The 18,288-nt window shown below is 37.3% G+C and overlaps 1 protein-coding gene across 1 annotated transcript in view; it reads left to right on the top strand.

The window, feature by feature from the left end:
* Positions 1–18,288, top strand: part of PARD3B (par-3 family cell polarity regulator beta) — a 407,455-nt gene that overhangs the window by 220,713 nt on the left and 168,454 nt on the right. Inside the window, exon 16 of the mRNA XM_031045134.2 lies at positions 10,371–10,415. Coding sequence (XP_030900994.1) covers positions 10,371–10,415 — 45 coding nt within the window. The remainder of the gene's footprint in view (positions 1–10,370; positions 10,416–18,288) is intronic.

Raw genomic sequence — 18,288 nt, 5'->3', positions numbered from 1 at the left:
TCATCATTTTGCAGTTCTGTTCCACTATTTTGGCAGAGAGTAGCATATTTTTTTTAAGAATGGAAATGCTCCTCAACAAGGAATGAGGTTTACAGACTTGAGTCAAAACGTGTATTGTATGTAGTCTACTGGAAAAAATAATGTCCAGCTTTACTGAGTCTTCTTTTAGAAAGATTTATCTACAGCTCTTAAAGAAGTCAGTAGAAAGAATGCTCACAAGCACCAGTGTAAAATTAATCAGTGGAAGTGTGCTTGAGAGCATATCCATGACTACCAGGTAATTTGTACGTCCTTTTGTCCTGGTCTGTATTTATTTATTTTTTGAGATTCAAGTTTGTATAAGCAATCTGCTCTTGACACTCTGAATCAATGCTTTGAGAATGTATATGAGTCACTAAATCATAACGGTTAAAAACTGAAATGTAATAAGGTGCAGAAAAAATAAAGTAAGAATTAGGTACAAAAATGTTTTTAAGAGCTTTCAAAATATCTTGCTTATAGAAGGTAGCTGTTGAAAATGCCCCTTCTGCTATGAAAATAAAAAACAAAAGGGAGAACAATCAGTCTGATTGGAAACATTGATGTTTTATCCTTGTTGTATGTAGAGATGTGGAAGTAAATCTATTACCTGAGATAGTCATGTAAAGAACTGGAGGGACTGTGAGCAAACCACAATCATCCTGTGTTACAGAAATAACAGGAGATGAAGTAAAATTGCTTGCATGTAGCTTGACAAATAAAGAAACTGAGGAAGATGAAAGCTCTGACCTTTTGCTGTCATTTTCTAGCAAGCAGTGAAGTACCATGTTCAACTTCCCACCTTTTGAGAAATTCTAAGCAGAAGCTTCTGGCTGGAAGAGTAAAAGGAAACGGAACATGAAAATCTTATGTGAAGTACCTGCAGTATAAAATGCTTCTAATACAAATAAAAATCCCAGTAACTTGGTATTTAAAACTGTGCTTCCAAATAGAGCATTAATGTAATGCACATTCCAATGGGGAAGGAAAGTTACTTCTTAGTTTGTTTTTATATTTTGCTTATTACTTAACTGCAGTCAGGACCCACAGTAACTTCACATCCCAGCATGGGGCTGTGCATCCATTACTGGTTTCAGTGCATTGTTTGCTACCAAAATAAGAAAAGTGCTGCTGTTTTGATCTTCGAGACCCAGAGCTGAGCTTGTCACAGAGGATATATGAAGCAGATTTGGTAACAAAGAGGAGGTGAATGACATCTAAAAATGCTTGTGTAACTGCTAGGCTCTCTTTTTGTAAGCCTCATGGGATGCTGTCCACTTGCTACTTTTCCTTTGTACTCAAGTTCTGCCAATGCCTTCCAAAATAAGTTCAACATCATGAACAGAAAAATCAAGGAATTGGGGTTCAGGAGGAGAGCTCTGAGGCCATACAAATGTGATTTAGGTGCAGTTTCTTTCCTTTTAAACCAAATTGTCTCTGAATCAGGTGTGATACAGGACATCAGTGTGAAATCTGTACTGCTATTCACTTTACAAAACATTTTACTTCACCTTAAAATGTATATCATGCATCTGTTGCCTAATTATAAGATTTGAAAGGCATGGATTACATAATGGTATCACCATCAGAAATATCATCAAAGGTCAGTAACAGAAAATTTTAAGCACTTAGAGACCCCAGAATCAAAACTTTTCTACAAATTGTGAACCTTATGAGTAAATAGCAAATTCATTAAATTGGAGAGCTAATGAAAGTGCATAGTAAGGGTCTTTCTGGCTTTGATGAAGGTTAATGTAGACAGAAGAAGCAAAATTCTTAAGTAAAGACTAGTCTGTAATTACATAGGTTCACAATGGAAACCTATTTAACACTGATGTTTATCTTTTCAGATTTTATATAATTTAGGCCCAGAAACCTGAGTGCCTAATCTGTTTTCCAGACATATTTATGTACAAAATAATTATTCTAAATTAATATCCTCAGTGAATAATATCAGGAAATAAGGATGGGTGATCAAAAAGTATTCAGTACTGCTTACATGTTCCATCAGTTTGTCATTGTCGGTCTCCAGAGCAAATCTTGCAATGAAAGGAACTTGGCACATGCAGCAAAAGCTGTAGGTTACTTGCCGGTAGGGCAGATATGATTTAGTTTATTAACTCTTACTGCATTTTTGGGTTGTTGTTTGGACAGCTGGACAGGAACGATGGGCATGAACCACTGCCAACTTGTTGTTTAGGCAGGGCTCTATGCTGCCATGCACCTGCTATGAACTGACACAAGTTTTAACTGCTAAATTCACAAACAGCATGAATCTGGAAGTACCATTGTCTAGAGGTGGTGTATTTGAAGAACTCAAGTTATTTGCAGATGAGGTAGTTTTTGCTTGAATCTACTTAAAAATAAATAAATAAAAATCTGTGGCATGTATGAATACTGAGTTACAGTTGTAGGCACCCCAAACATCAAAAAGGCAAGTACAGTGATAGTGATGATGTCCTTCTGCAAAGCATATGGGGTAGTGTGACCAGTCCCTGCTTTAGCATCCATAATTTCCATAGTCTCAAAGGCTTCTCAAAATTTGCAGCTTCATTCAGAGTAATAGGGTACAGATTAGCTCCATATCAGCTATAAGTCATGTTCTTTCCTGCTGCTGTGTTGAGATAATGACAGCACTTTCAGGATCACTGATAGAGTTCATATTCTGTGTCTTACAGTATATTTTTCTTTGTCTTGCCTATTTTTATTTCGAACTGATGGTGACAAAAGAGCACAGCTACCCCTTTCCTTCTGCTGATGCTGGCATCTGAAACATCCACTCAGTTACATATGATTTTTGTTAAGGATTGGTGGTGTTTGAATGTGTTAGCAAAGATTCTCCTTGTACTGTGATTTCAAGAATTTGTCCAGGGCCAAACAAATACTGGCTTAGAGTGCATGGCTGTACTGACCAAGTTGAGATTGCATGCCAAGTTTGGACTTGTGCTTATAATATAGTGTTAAAAATAAGAAAAAGTCAGAAATGCCACAATTATGTCATGTTCTCCCTTCCCAATGAAGTGGTGCACTTTTTTTGAAACTTAATGATGCATTAAAAATGAAGAAGAAATCAGTGACTTCTGTACAAGTCATTGGAAGGATGATTTTCCATGTAACAACCCTCTATAAAGACACATTTCCCCATACAGTACCACAGTTGTCTAGAGAAGAATTTCTGTATATTTCATCAGAATCCATTTTCAGTAGTTTGTTCTTTTTTTTTTACTATTAAAAAGGTAATTTTTGTGGAGAGTGAACGGCAATATGGGATTTTTTTAAATGTTGTATTGAAAGGTGAGAATCGGTGTGCTATTAAGAAAAAGACGGTGTTTTATTATTTATCTCCAATGCCCCTATTTTCCATGAATCTTTATGCACAGGAGTGATTTAGGCTATGCATTAATGTACTGTAAAAGCCACAGCCATGGGAATTGTATGCAAACACATGAAAGTGTGGCTTGTTTTAACCTGAAGCAATGTGAAATTGAATCAAATGAGTATATAGTAATTTTGTTGTGTATCAATTCAGGCAAAGTACTGTGTAGATTTATATTTGAGGATGTTGGTGTAATAACCCATGACCTCTATCCCAAAGTATTGCTCATTTCCCATTCCTTTCCTGATAAATAGCAAAAACCATAGATCTTAACTGGTTAGGCTCTACAGCCTGAAGGAATTGAAATACCCTTTACTTGATTTTGGATATGAATATAATATTATTTGGTAAAACATCACTAGATGCAGAGTCCCTTAACGTTAGGGCTTACTTATTAAAGATACTGGCCAACTTATTTATGTATTTAGGAATAATGAGAAAGTGAATATGCAAGATGTAAGGTATGGAGTATTCTGCAGGGAAGCCAATATTTAACTAATTTATTTGTTAGTGAAGAGATGCGTTTGATTACAGTTTATACTTTTAGAACCTCTTAAGACAAAGAGAAACCAGGGTTTCACATCCAGAAGTATGTAGAAAGTGCAGTCAAGATGCTGTTAACTACTTTATGGTTTGTGCTGAACCAGATTATTCTTATTCTGAGTGTTATTTTGGATATTGAAATAAATATCTCAAAACATAACCAAATGAGGACTGGGCAGAACTGACGGAGAGTAGTCTTTAATCAGTGTTTTGATTCAGATACAATTAAAAAGAATACATTTTGGAGAGTCTCTAGTGAGAATTATGGTATTAGTGGAACAAAAAGTGGTTTGGTATTTTAAAATCATTATTTTGTTAAACATGTTGTATGCATGGAATATTTATCAGGTTGCTTTGGGTTGAAATCAACTTCAGAACTGCATTTAGGAGCCAGTTAAGCTCATTAGAACATTAATGAGGAAGTGGAGAAGATGGCTTTGAGTTCTAAGAGACTTCAATTTTACTGGCTTACAAACAGTAATTTAACAAATCATCTCTTGAAGAGAGAGACTTTCCAAAACCAAAACCATCGTGGCTTTAGCAAAATCTCTATTGCTTGTAGCTGTGATTGGTTTTGGGATCAAGGGCCAAGAGAGAGCAGCTTTCTAGTACTGTCACATTAGATGGATGGTTTCTGAGGCCACCCTGCAGAATAAATTTTAAGAAATGAACACAACATAGTTTTCTTAGTTTAAGTGACTTTCAAATTCTTGTTTGTAAGATCCATAAGTAGAGAATGAAACAAAATAATTTATGAAGTAATAGAGATGCTGTGAATTGAACTGAAATGAGACTAAAATCAGGTTTATTCTGTGTGAAAAAGGAAGACTTTTAACAAGGACAGTTCCGTTACTCAGTTTTATACAAAATCTCCATTGATGCAATTGAAGGGAAGGTGAACTGTGGCATAAAGACAGAAGGGCAGAAAGGAATATTAACTTTCTGAACTGGTTTTGTAGAAAAGGAAGCTTGCTGTGGAGCAGACAGAAGCATCATGTGAGCAGTGATGGTCATAGAGCTGAGAAAATGGTAACACATGGTTGAGGGCGATAGTTTCTTATGTTGCTTTAGTGTAAGTTTTAAGTGAGTTAATCTGCGTTTAGATTAATGAAGTGGTGGGGAGAAATGGCAATTAAGTTAATATATAGCTACTATAAAAAAGTACAGATAATAATGAAGTAACTTTTAAAAACAAATTTATAAATGTTACCTACACTGTGTCTTAAACCTGTTCCCTATCAGTATTTTAGCCAGTGAATGACAGATTAGATTAGAAATTTATGGTTTAACCCTAGGAGGTGGGAGAAGTGTTAATGACATACAGGAGATGTGTAACGGGGGAGTTGGATCACTTTTAGCCTGGTACGGTTTCTCTGGAACAGAGGTGAAAGAGGATTAGAGAAGACAACAGAAGTGTAAAAGAAGCTGTGATGGCCTCAATTAGCAATGTAACCTTCAAGAATGAGTAGCTGTGCCACTAAAAGAAAGTGAAGAAATTTATACCGCACTGGCTGGGAAATTGTAGAACAATGTTATTTTCTGCAGGGAGAAAACCTTTCCAGTGGACAGCGTGAACTGTACTACTGGTTCTTCAACAACACGTAGTAGTAATAGTGAATGCAGGCTTAGGCATTTACATTCTCATGTGCTGACACATAAGATGTATCCCTCGGGCATTTTCTCTGAATACAATTGAATTCAAGTACTAAATCAATTCTAACAAAATTCCTGTGAAAAATCTAATTAGAGAAAACCTTGTACAGGTGAAAAATGAATCCATAATCTTTAGTTTGGATGTGATTTATTCTTTTCTTTGGAGCTGAGCAGGGTATCCCATATGTTGTGGTACATTTCATTTTGGAAAAGGCTTATCTTTTTTACCACAAAAATATAAATTATCCTTGGTCCTTGTACAAGCTTTTTGCTAGTCTCACTGCTTTTCAATATTAAGGTGCAGAGGAATCTATCAAGGACTTAGTCCTTCCAGACTGAGTAGCTGATGGATAACCAGGTGACTGCAGAAAAAGAGAGATGGGCCCTTACGTGAAGTTTCACTGTTGCTATAGAGGAGAAGAAGGGGAATTATTAAAGCAAATACTTTAAACTCAGCACAAGTTTACCTTCCTAATACATTTTATTGCTTATGTAAATTATAGCGTGAAAGCCTGTACTGTTTGTATGCAGTACTACAGGGCAAACCTAGAATGGCAGGCAGCATTTTCAAAGTGATAGTTGTGAGCCAACATTTGGCACAATTTCTCCAAGTGATTTATGCAGCTCGTAGATGAGGAAATGCTTCACCAAGAAAACAAAAATAGCAGGAGAATTATGTCATTGGCACTGTCATTGACTAAAATTAATTAATGATGCTGTGCCTTCATTATAATGAAAGGGCTGAGTAAGGACACAGTTAATCAGAAAAAAACAGTGATCAATTTGTAGCTTTACTTTATTTTCATATGTATATACCATAGAGACTGATGCATTCTTAAAAGCACAGAAGCATCATTTATATATGTGGTTTGGAAATACAGCCCTTGTTAATTGATTAGTGTATAATAAAAAAAAATTATATTGGGCTTCTTATAGACTAATAAAAAGGTATCAGGAAATTTGTTTTCTAGGAAATTCTTTGATGTTTCAGTGTTTCTTTTTATTATTTCTCATTAATTGTAATTTTAATCCTTTTTACTTCTTTCCTGAGTGCAGAACTGCAGCTGGTCTTCAAAGGTACGTGTCAGTTTGTCCAGTAGAAATATAAGTAACTTTCATACATTTAGAAGATTTTAAGTAGTTGTTAGTCCATGTGCAAAACTGGTCCTTCATAAAAGAGGTGCTATGTTGAATAGTAGTACCCTGCATCTTGTAAATAGTGGTAACTCCTTATTTGGGGAAAAATAATATAATGGTACAGTGATTGAACTGGGCATAATTGCCCGCAGTATAGATTTGTGCTTTTGTAAATCATAGTTAGGAAGTAGTATGACCTTTAAACTTCAGGGCAGTACAGAAGGCTTGTTGTATACTAAACCATTGAAAATCATGCAATTCAAATAAAATGGCTACCTTGGTTATCTTGAGTAGGGTACAGAAATGGCAATCAAAAGATTATGTGGAAGCACATGGATACATTGCAGGGTGCTTCTATTGTTTTCTTAAAGCAAAACAGCACTCCAGTATATTACAGTAGGGAATTCTAATACGTCTGATTATTCATGACATAAAGGGTAGAGGTTTTTTACCATTTGTTGTGGTTGTTGGCATAGTTTAGGGGAAAAAAATTACTACCAGTTGGTTGCTATCAGGTGGAGAGATTTGTTTGTTATAGTAACATTCCATATTTCCTAATCTGTGGTCTTGCTAGTCCCCCAAATGTATGTACTTTTATTAAACAGCTGTTGAACTTCTATTACTTGTATTTCAGCAATTACTTTGCTACCTGACAATGAAAATGTACCTGACTTCTCTGGCGCAAATGCAGTTTCTAAATTACAAATGTTTCTTTAAAAGAGCTAGGATGTTTTATACTGACAGACATTAAGAGCTTCATGAAGTAACATCCTCAGGAGTTCCAGGGACATATCAAAATGTGAATTATTTATTCAGTTTATGACTCTAAGAAGTATCTTCTTGTGTGTGAGTGTATTTACTCTGTTGCATTGATCCTTCCAGATTTTTGTTTGAGATTTGTGTTTGTAGTCCCCAGATTAGGTGATATCCTTTTTTTAGCATTCTGGCTCAAGAATGTGTTGTGTTTCTGGTGTCTGCATAAATAGTAGTTAATTGAAGGTTTCTTATAAATGCTTTCCTGATATATCCCATATATGAGCTCAAGTTTTCATAGGTGCAATATAATTACTTTTTGATGTTGCAATATAAAAATAATTAGGATTTTTTTACTTTAGTTTTAAGAGTAGGCAGTATTTCTTTTGTTTTTTCAGTTTAAAATCTGTCAGGTGCCTTTCTGCAAAGATAGAGAACAGTAGGAGAGTCTTAGAAAAGAAGTTTACACTTAGCTTATGTTTTTTTCAGAAGCTGAGGAAGATAGCCAGAGAAATACTATTTTTGGCATAGCTGAATGATTGTATGAATTTTTAACACCACGCAGAGCAGTATTTTCAAATGCTGTTTTGTGAAACAGGACATCCTATGTGCTGCCTAAATGAAATTTTTAGCTACAAAGTTTTCAACTTCAGCATATAAAGTATTTATCTCTCGTTAGCCTTTCTCTTCTTTACTGTCGTCTTCTCCTTGTTCCCAGAGGAAACAAGAGAAGGAATGGGATTTTCATCCACAGGACTTGTCTGTGCCACTCCTGTTCAGTCTAACGAAAGATGGCTAGCCTAGAAGTTACTGCCTAAGCATAATATCCCATGAAATGAAAATTACCCCTTGAAGGAGCATGCATATTTTGCTCAAACTTTGATATAAAACTCTAATTTTTTGCATTTCCCAATTTTTCTCTGTGTGTACTTAAACTCATAATGCTAACCTTGTATTCTGGTAAGATTATTTTTCATTTTCTAATCATTTTAGTCTTGCTTTTTTCCCTCCAGTATTAAAATCTAATTTTTTGTGTGTGAAGCTGGTGTATAAAGTATGATTAAGTTAAATGGATTTATTCCTTTTAATAATGTAAAACTTAGTTTCAGGCAAGCCAAGTCATCAGCATAGTTTAAAAAAAATGCTGCGAACCTTGGTATCTAGTTTTTTAAAGCTTGTATGTACTGTAACATAACCTACTCTAAGTAATTATCATATATTACAGTGGTTGCCATTAGTGACTGCTATAATTAAGGTTGCAAATCAGCTTCCATTATAATCCCTTGTTTTCACACAATCATAACTTGTCAAAACACTAACCTTTGGGACTAAAGTTTTCCATGGTTGTTCTGCTTAGAAGTAAATTTGGGAGGAGAGAGGAGGAAAAGGAGTTTGAACTATCCTTCTATCAGAAGTCTGGTCTTTTTATGTTACAGAATCAAACTGTGTATCAAGGAGCCAAATAGATATTTCCAGGGACTAGAAAAACCTAGAAGAGAGGTTAAAGGACAAGGAGTACAGAGCCGCCTTGAATTTTAATTGCAGTTCTAATTTTGACTAGCCCCATGGTTACTTTGTTTTGTGGCAACTCTGTGTAATACTGCAAACAATACGAGTCTTCCTTGATTAGCATTGAATTCCCACAACAAAACTACACTATGTCAATTCAACCAATAATCAGATGACAATAAGATACAAAGGTAGAGAAGAGATACCATGGCCAGTTGTAGATTCATGATTCCAGTTGTGAATCCTAGTCCTCAGTCTGATGCTGATTTTGGAGGGAAAAACTTCCCGAAAAGTGTGGGGACAATATAAGAAAATACCTACTGTGATTGTTTTTCTAGTAGTGGCTCCTAAATGTCAATAATTACTGCAGTGGGCGGAAAATAACACATTCCTGTATCATTGCAGGTAACCCTGTGTGTAAACTTTTTATGGTGACCACTATGCAAAGCTTGTCTAAGCTCCCATTTATAGTATTTCTCGTATGACTTAACAATTTATTTTATTGTATAAAGAGATCACGTTTTAAGGCATGATACAAGGGAATGCTTGGGCAGGCAGAGTTGAAGGATAAGCTTTCAACCCTAACATTCATTTCCTGTGCTTGTTTTATCATCCCTAACATTACATTAGCACCTTTTTTTTTTGCATGGAATTCTTTTTAAGAAATGGTGATTGGTTCTTGCCTCAGCCCTCTGGGAGAGTATTTTAATTACTTTCTTGAGATATATGATAATAAACCAAAGTATAGTTGCTAAAGAAATATTACAATTTTTGTTGCATTCAGAATTTGCTCCTCCACTCGTCTGTCTGCAAGCTGTTGCTAATGTAAACATCTTCTTTTATAAGATGTTGTGAAATACTACAAAGGTACAATTTACAGGTAAAATGAATTGTAACATAGAAGAAAGCACAGGCCTTCAAAAAGATTAGGTTTTGTGGGACCTCATTGTCTGGAGAGGGTCCTGTGAGCCAGTGAGATGCCTTGCAGATGGTTTTCACATCTGGATTCTTTTTACAGTTGAGGTCTTTGATCTGAGAATGTTACAACTCTCCTATGCCCTGTGATTTGTCCAGCAAGATGAGTTATTTACAAATGCAATTGCTCTTCTGACAACTCAGTTTTGAGTATGTAAGTGCTGAGGTCCTGATCTGTAACCCACGACGACTGCTGATAGTCCTATTATTGGTTTCAGTGGGCTTTGATTCAGATATTTGGACTTTGAAGCACCCCCAGGTACATTAGGTAAAAGAAGGCTTTTTACAAACAATTATAAGTTAAAGATTTAGGATGTGATGTGTCTGAAATAATTTGACAGTATTTCAAAGGCTTGTGAATTTAAATAAGTTTCTGATCTTTGTGTCTTTTCTTTTATTCCTCCAGTGGCAGATGAAAGCAAAGTTGGTTTGTTGGCCGGACACAAATCGGGTAAGCAGTTCTCCTCTTTGGAGGAGAAGTCAGCAACTTGGAAATCGTATGAGCAGTAAATTAAATCATCTTACAGAAACTGTGGTGACTGAAAGAGTTGCAAATTAAGGCATTACTTTCTATGCACTGACTCCAGGTTGTACAGTGATGAATTAGGGATTGTTCTTTGCCAGCCAAACAGTGCATGTAGCTGAGTCATTTGCAGGAAGAGCTGTAACTTTATTTTTCAGTGCAGGTGGTGTAAACTGAAGAAGACATCCTTTTAGATAAGTGCACATACAGTATGTGTTACGGAGCGTGGAGACAAGTGATATGCATTTTGAAAAATATAAATATTTCTTGCTTTTTCTTCTTGCTCTGAGTTCCACTTCCATTCCCAGGACTACTGAAGATAACATTAAAAATTCTCCAGTTTACAAAACAAATGTCAAAGCTTTTGCAGTCATAGAGCTTGTGCAGTAGAAATAACTTGTTTCTTCTAAAACTTTTCAGGCCATACTAGTAAAAAAAAGTCTATACTGCTGTCATTACTGTACCTACTTATTAAATGAGGTCTGCAAACCAGGCTCCACTTCCAGCTCTTGCATTAAAAAAACTGTCCAGGAAATGTCACAAGAAATTGTAATTTTTCACAAGCCACGGGTAAGCTGACATAAGAAACCTTAAACTTTCTAGAAAAGTTATTCAGCAATCTCGTCTGATGTTTGAAGACCCTTTTGTAACGTGATTGCACATTGTCTTTTTCCACTCCCTTGATAGAACTAAAGAGCTGAATTCATGTAAAGGAAGGTCAGCTATGAGATTCCTGATTGTTTATAGTATTCCTTCTCTGTACAACTGGGTGTCCTTCTTTAGTTCTCTGGTGTGGATTTTACTTATCTGAAGACCTTTTCATGAACTTAACAAACAAATTCTTTCTTTCTGTCATCTTTCCTACGTCAGTGAACTTCTTGGATTCTCTTTCTGAATCAGGAGTAGTGCAGATGTTTTGTAACATTATCACTTCTGGGGAGAAAAAATTCATTCAACCTTTCATTTTGAGAATGTAAAAACATCAGATGATCTTGTCAACTTGAAAAAGCTACAGGGTGGCCCTTGTTTTTTTTACTGTGCAGAAAAATTGCTACAGATGTTGAAATATCATTAATTTTTCCAAAGATCAGTGGAATTCACTGCTATCAAAGAATACTGTAGGGAAACCTGGTGAGATCATAACTCTTTGGCAATCAGTTGTTATGGGTACATTAAGCTTTATAATATCACTCTTACACTCATTTGATATTTCTTCTGCACACTCCTCCAGAATCTTGAAAATTGTGGCTTTGAAAAGTTATCTATTTGAAGACATCTACAAATTTTATGTGAAAACATGGATCCATGCTTACTAAACTTTGGCTTGTTTCCTTTGCTTACCTCTTACATGTACCTAGGGTCTCTTTTCATTGATTAAATTCAGTGGTCAGTAGATCACCTAAGGAATAGATACAAAGATCCTGCAGGTTGGAGTATTTCCCCCCCCTCCCTTCAGAGTAAGAAGAGTTAGTTAATTTCTGAGAAGGTTGGATTGTAAATGATGTTTCTTGGTTCTTTAAATGCTATACAGTTACTGTTGAAACATGTTTCTCCCCTCTCTGTGTTCTGTTTCCTAACCCTTCGTGAAGAGAAATCAAACTGCAGTTTCAGCTTTCTCATTGTTCCATTCAAATATTTATTTTAAAGGTTTGTTCAAGAACATGGTATTCTTCTCCTCTGGTGCCTTTTTACTGTATGGTTTTTGGAATTACATATCATACACACATTTTGCTGGCATGCAGTCACATCACTGAACCCATGTTTCAATATCATTCATTATGCTGCCTTCCTATAGGAACCTTTTCCAAGAACACACTAAGGGAGATATTGCAGCTTCTTGTGCTGGGAGCAAAACACCATTATTTTCTCATTACAGAACAGAGAGTTTCCATCCTATTCTAGACTTCAGGAAATTAAACATATTTCTCTACAGAATTAATTATCACCTACCAACAATCAATGCAATTATCCCTTCTCTCCTTCAACATGACTTGTTCTATGAAATACGCAGTTGAGTAATTCTCTCTAGGGAAATATCCTTTCTGTTCCTTCTGGGGCAGTGGCTTTTCAAGCATATAGTCTCAGCTTTATGTGTAGCTGCTGTATCCCTCGCATATTACGTGTTAGCAGCAGCAGGAGTTAGTGGTGTGTATTCATTTCAAAAAGCGTTATCACAATTCTGCAGAAGACCAAGGCATTAGAAGGATCTGTAGCTGTAGCCTCATTTGTCTTTTTACATGTTGCACCCACAATTGCAGCAGGGTTTATTTTTTTTCTTCCTTGAAAAGTCGATTTGATTTTAGAAGCATATCTAGACACATCCTGTGCTTGTGTGTTCTATGGGAAGATGGCTGGAGACTTGTTCCTGTATTTCACCTTCACAGAAATGCATCTGTGACTTCTGGTTCTCATAGCTGGCCTATCCTTCATCCTGGTGGGTGGAGCACTGCAGCAGTGCTTACAAGCGTTCTTAGTGTTGCATATACTTCCCTCAATCATAGCATCATAGAATAGTTAGGGTTGGAAAGGACCTTAAGATCATCAAGTTCCAACCCCCCTGCCATGGGCAGGGACACCTCACACTAAACCATGTCACCCAAGATGCCATCCAACCTGGCCTTGAACACTGCCAGGGATGGAGCATTCACAGCCTCCTTGGGCAACCCATTCCAGTGCCTCACCACCCTTACAGTAAAGAGCTTCTTCCTTATATCTAACATGCACTTCCCCTGTCTTAAGTTTTAACCCATTACCCCTTGTCCTACCATTACAATCCGTAATGAAGAGTCTCTCTCCAGCATCCTCATAAGCCCCCTTCGGATACTGGAAGGCTGCTATGAGATGTCTACACAGCTTCTCCAGGCTGTACAGTCCCAACTTTCTCAGCATGTCTTCATATGGGAGGTGCTCCAGTCCCCTGATCATCCTCGTGGCCCTCCTCTGGACTTGTTCCAACAGTTCCATGTCCTTTTTATGTTGAGGACACCAGAACTGCACATAGTACTCCAGGTGAGGTCTCATGAGAGCAGAGTAGAGTGACAGGCCTGCTGGTCACGCTCCTTTTGATGCATCCCAGGATACGGTTGGTTTTCTATGCTGCAGTACCACTGGCAAAAGCACTGGAGTGCTGGATTGATGTAGCCTAGATGGCCCTTTCTAGAAAAGATCAGAGTTCAAGTATTTGTGTGCAAGGCATCTTCTCTGAATCCTCTGAGGAGGACTTTGTCCTCTGCAAACTTTTCTGTGTGCTCAGCAATGGTGTGTCCACATTCCCTAAACATAGTTCCAGATATGAGAGGCAAACAGGTGGTGTCTCTATCATAAAGCAAAGAAGATCCATGAAAATTCACAGAGGTGAAAAATCAGCAAACTTCAGCTTAGTTTCTCAGGAACTCTTAGCTTTTTAGAGAAGCAATTCCAGGACAGCTAGGAGGATATCATCAATAAGGAAGGGCAGGACTGTTGTACCTTAAATATAACCTGATTTGTATCAAATACTGAAAACAATTACTCAATTCTTTGTGGCTATTTTTAATTGTTTTTTTCCTGAAATTCTTTTTTTTTGTGTTCTGATTTACTGCTTAGAATGCTTTTAGTATGTATTGACTGTCTGCTGAGGTCTCTTGCTGACACAGCTCTTTCAGATGATGCAGTGCTGGAGAAAAGCTGATGAGTCTTTCTTTATGAGCTCTGACATATTAATTAGCAAAATGGGCAAAAAAAGCTTTCCTATTTTTATTTTAATGTCACTAGACCATGCATTTGGCTGGGGTTATGTTTCGAGACAGTTTTGAGACAAGATGAGTTGAAGATCTTATTTCCTTGCTGGCTGCTCCATGAGGAACATGTGATGGGGCTATGGATTAGTACTTGCAAGATTGAATGATACAGGGATAGCTCTGTTACCAAGCTGAATTTGAATTAATGCTATGTGGCAAGAGATAAGCTTAGGACCTGAACAGCAAAAAAGCCTACTGGGATAGCTTGATGGATACTTCTGGTCAAGTTCTGCCCCTTACTGTTAATTTTGCTGACAGTGTCATTACCAGGTTAATGTTCAGCCTATGGGTAGATTTAGCCTTCTGAGAAAGAAGGCTTGAAGAGGTGGGTGTACAGCTAAAGCCTGCAAAGGTAAGAGCTTTATGAGGTTCAAGTGCTGATGTATCTGGTAGGCCTCCAGTCTGTACTGCTTCAAGTATGGATAACTGAGTTGTGGTTAAGATGGGATTCATACTGGGACTGGAGGTATGTGGGAATAAGGTAGGTTAAAGGTCTTGATGTATCTCTGCATCATTTAATGCCAGTATGTATTCTGCAGTAAATAAATTTTACTGAGGTTTCGTTAAGGTCAGGATGAGCATTATGTCTTAGGACCCAGGAGTGGCTGAAAAATTAGGGTTATTCATAGATTTTTTTATATGATCCACTGAAATAAGATGTGGGAAGTGCAACAGATTAAGCTTTATCATTACCTTCAGGAAGGTTCTCCAGCCTATTGTAGGAGTCATGGTTGCAATGGAAATCTGAGACACTAAGATTGCACCTAAACAAGTGTAAGCTGAATGTCCCTTTTGGCTTTGAGGTTGGACACAGGATGATCCTCATCTGTACTCTGAGCCTCTACTGCAAGATGGTTTCAGGCTGCCTCTGGAAGCTGTGCCTGCTACATCCTAACTCTTGAACTATTTCTAGGAATTGTCTGAGAGCAAAACAGCTTTTATATAGTGCAGATGATTACATTCTAGTAAACTCAGGTGTACCCAGCCACTGCTATGTCTGCAAATACAAACATAACCAGGGGGTTGGAACTTGATGATCTGAAGGTCCTTTCCAACCCTAACCATTCTATGATTTTAAGAACTCTAGCTTAATTTTTGGGCGGACAGAGCAGGGTCTGGTGCAGGCAGTATCCAGTAAAAGAACAGACTACACACAAAATTGGAGAAGTCTTTCTTGTCTTTCCCCCCCTCCCTTTTTTTTTTAGCTGGAGGAATCATGCAAAGGTTGAGCTATTGGAACATCAGCAAAATCCAGTGGCTTATGTGTACTTGTGTAGCACAAAAGGCTCTTTTAATGAAGGATTTTGTTGGGAATTAATGGTTGGGTTAGGAAGGACTACAGAAAGCTTAGTGGATGCTGCTAGGCTTATTTGAGACCAGTGCCACTGTAGCAAGTTTGGCTTCTGTTTTGCTTTTGATTTGCAGGCAGCACAATTGCATTGAAGAGGTGTGTAGGGAAGTGGTGCTTTCCTTTCCTCATGTCAGATCTCATAATTTTTTTAAACAAGCCTTCTCACTGCTGTAGATGTCATTGAAGCTGAGCTTTCCAAAGGGGGCATTGGACTTAGTACTGAGTTCATAAGGATTTACACAGTGACTAGATCCACAGTAGAAAAGACTCCTGTAAATGGCTGAGCTGCCTGGCATATGCAAGTGAAGTGCCTGTCCAAACAAAGACCTTGAGCTGAAAGCATGTAGTTTATAGAATCTGACACTTACCTTTTCATTTGTGAGAGGAGAAAAGAGGTTGATTTTAGTTCATTTCTCTTTAATAATAAAAGTCTGGTATTTGTCTGCATCGGTCATTCTTGCAAGTGTGAAGAGGAATTGCCTACCTTGTAGACCACAGCATACCTTAGCAATACCCATGTAACCTAGCTTAACCTATGTATCTTGGCTTGGGTACTGGAAGCAAGCAAACTGGTGGCACTGGAAGCTGTGCTATGCAATTTTCCCTTAGTTCAGCCAGTGTAGAACTCAGTGCTATTTCAGTTTGACGTAAAAACAAATGCAAGTATCTTTCTATGATGATTCAGTGCCTCATACTACCTATAACTCATGCCTCTTTAGGCTTCGAAACATCAAGTTATGGGTGAAGTTTGATGCTTGATTGCTGGGAATATTTTTGCAAGATTTTTTCACCCTTTTTCTGTTACCTTCACCTTGGGCTTCTCTCTCTGGACTATTTTCTTGTGGTGATGGTGGTGGTATTATTATTGTTAATAAATAACAATATCATAATCATCATCAACAACTTTGATTGTCCAAGCAAAGTTTTCCTTTGACCACAGAGTTCCCAATAAATTGCTGTCATCTGAGAATCTCTATTGACTCATGCAGCAGGAGTCCTTTTTTTCCTGCAGGGCACTTAGAGTTAATGTTTACTTCTTATGTCTGGTAAGGTCTGAAGTCAAAGATGTTACATTCAATCTATTATTTTGTTGTGGTTTGTAAGGATTTCTAGTCCAAAAGTTAAAATGTTTAGCTTTCATTGAATCTCTGCGACTGTTGTAATTTCCTTACCTTCAAACACAGCTTACCTAGTGAAATTAGGATGATAAATTCATTTACTTAGTACTCTATGCCAGTATGGCTTTACTACCCTGTTTTTAGTGCACTTTATTTTTTATTTTAATATGTGTGTGTATTAGTTTTCATGTTATGGGTTGTTCTAGCCACCTACATTGTGAGTGGTAAAGGGCCTCATTTAGCATTGCCTAGTTGCACAGGAACCAGAATCGTGTTTTGACCAAGCCTGTGGGACAGGAGAGCGCAATACTGAACTGCTGGGCTGCAGGATTTTTTCATGTCTGAATGGTCAAAGTCTGGAAGTCTGTAGGAGTAAATCCCGAGCCTCTAGCTTTCATGAGCTGACTCTTAAGAATTAGTTTTAAGATAAATGGTCTTTTGATTTTTCTACTATTTAAAGTGCTAAATATAATGTATGAATGTTTAGTTGGAAAAGCTAAAAAAGTATGAATGTTTAGTTGAAAAAACTTTCATTTGTCTGTTGGAACTTCATGTATTTTAACCTGTCAGAGATAGGAAAGTGTATTGAGACAAGATGAAAACAAAATTAGAACTTGAGTAAGAAAAGCTCAAACTGGACATCCTGGATATTGATTGTTTTTAAAAGGCTATTAAAAATGGAACTGATGCAGCAGTCATATCCCCCCCGCTATCAAATGGTGTGTATTTCTGCATGAGTAGTTTGATGTTACAGTGCCTCAGGAAAAGGAAGGCTGGACACTGCAGTTCTTGCACTTCAAACAGTTATTCTGAGTTAACAGAACTTGCTGTATTGTTGAATTTGACGAAAGAGCAGTTTGTTGATCAAAATCTCTTCTGAATGCCAGGCTGATGATATTTACAAACTCTCTTTGCCTGCCAGGCCTATGTGGCTGATAACTGTCATGGATAAACCTAGTGAGATAGTTCTCCTCTATGGAAGGAAACAAGCTCTCAGTTTTATTCTGAGGAGAATCATTTTATGTCCCCGGCAACTCAGCAGCTGTAACTACTCCTTTGGCAGCTTTTTTTTCCTTGTTTTTGAAGACTTTATTAGCTGTGTGATGATGATTGTTGTGACCCCTTTTTTGTTAGGTCCTGAGAAAGTCATGTGTTGATAAAAATCCCTCACTTGAGGGTGCAGTTTGATGTTACTATGTTGATCTAAATCAGCTTGCTGCTGCTGAAAAAAGCAGTCTTAGTCACCATACCTCCTACCCACAGCTGCCTGGTTCCCATTACTTCTGTTATTCCAGTCCCACAGCTTAGCTGGTGCGATAGTTTAGAGAGCTAAAGCAGCCAAACAGTAAAACAAGACAGACAAAAGTGAACAGTGGTGGGCTTGTCTCCTTGAACCACTCATTTGAGAGAGGTAAGCTTTTGTGCCAGTATTTGGGAAGGTCAGCAAGTAGATAGATAGACATGAGAGCTATGGCTTTCAAGGGCAGTTGTATATTAAATCACTTTATCTTCTTTGTCAAACCATACCCTTGTTAAATTCAAATTCCAAACTT

The sequence above is a fragment of the Melopsittacus undulatus genome, chromosome 8, assembly GCF_012275295.1.
Source record: "Melopsittacus undulatus isolate bMelUnd1 chromosome 8, bMelUnd1.mat.Z, whole genome shotgun sequence".
Lineage (NCBI taxonomy): Eukaryota > Metazoa > Chordata > Aves > Psittaciformes > Psittaculidae > Melopsittacus > Melopsittacus undulatus.
The sequence above is the reverse complement of the archived record's forward strand: the minus strand, read 5'-3'. Positions and strand labels throughout refer to the sequence as shown.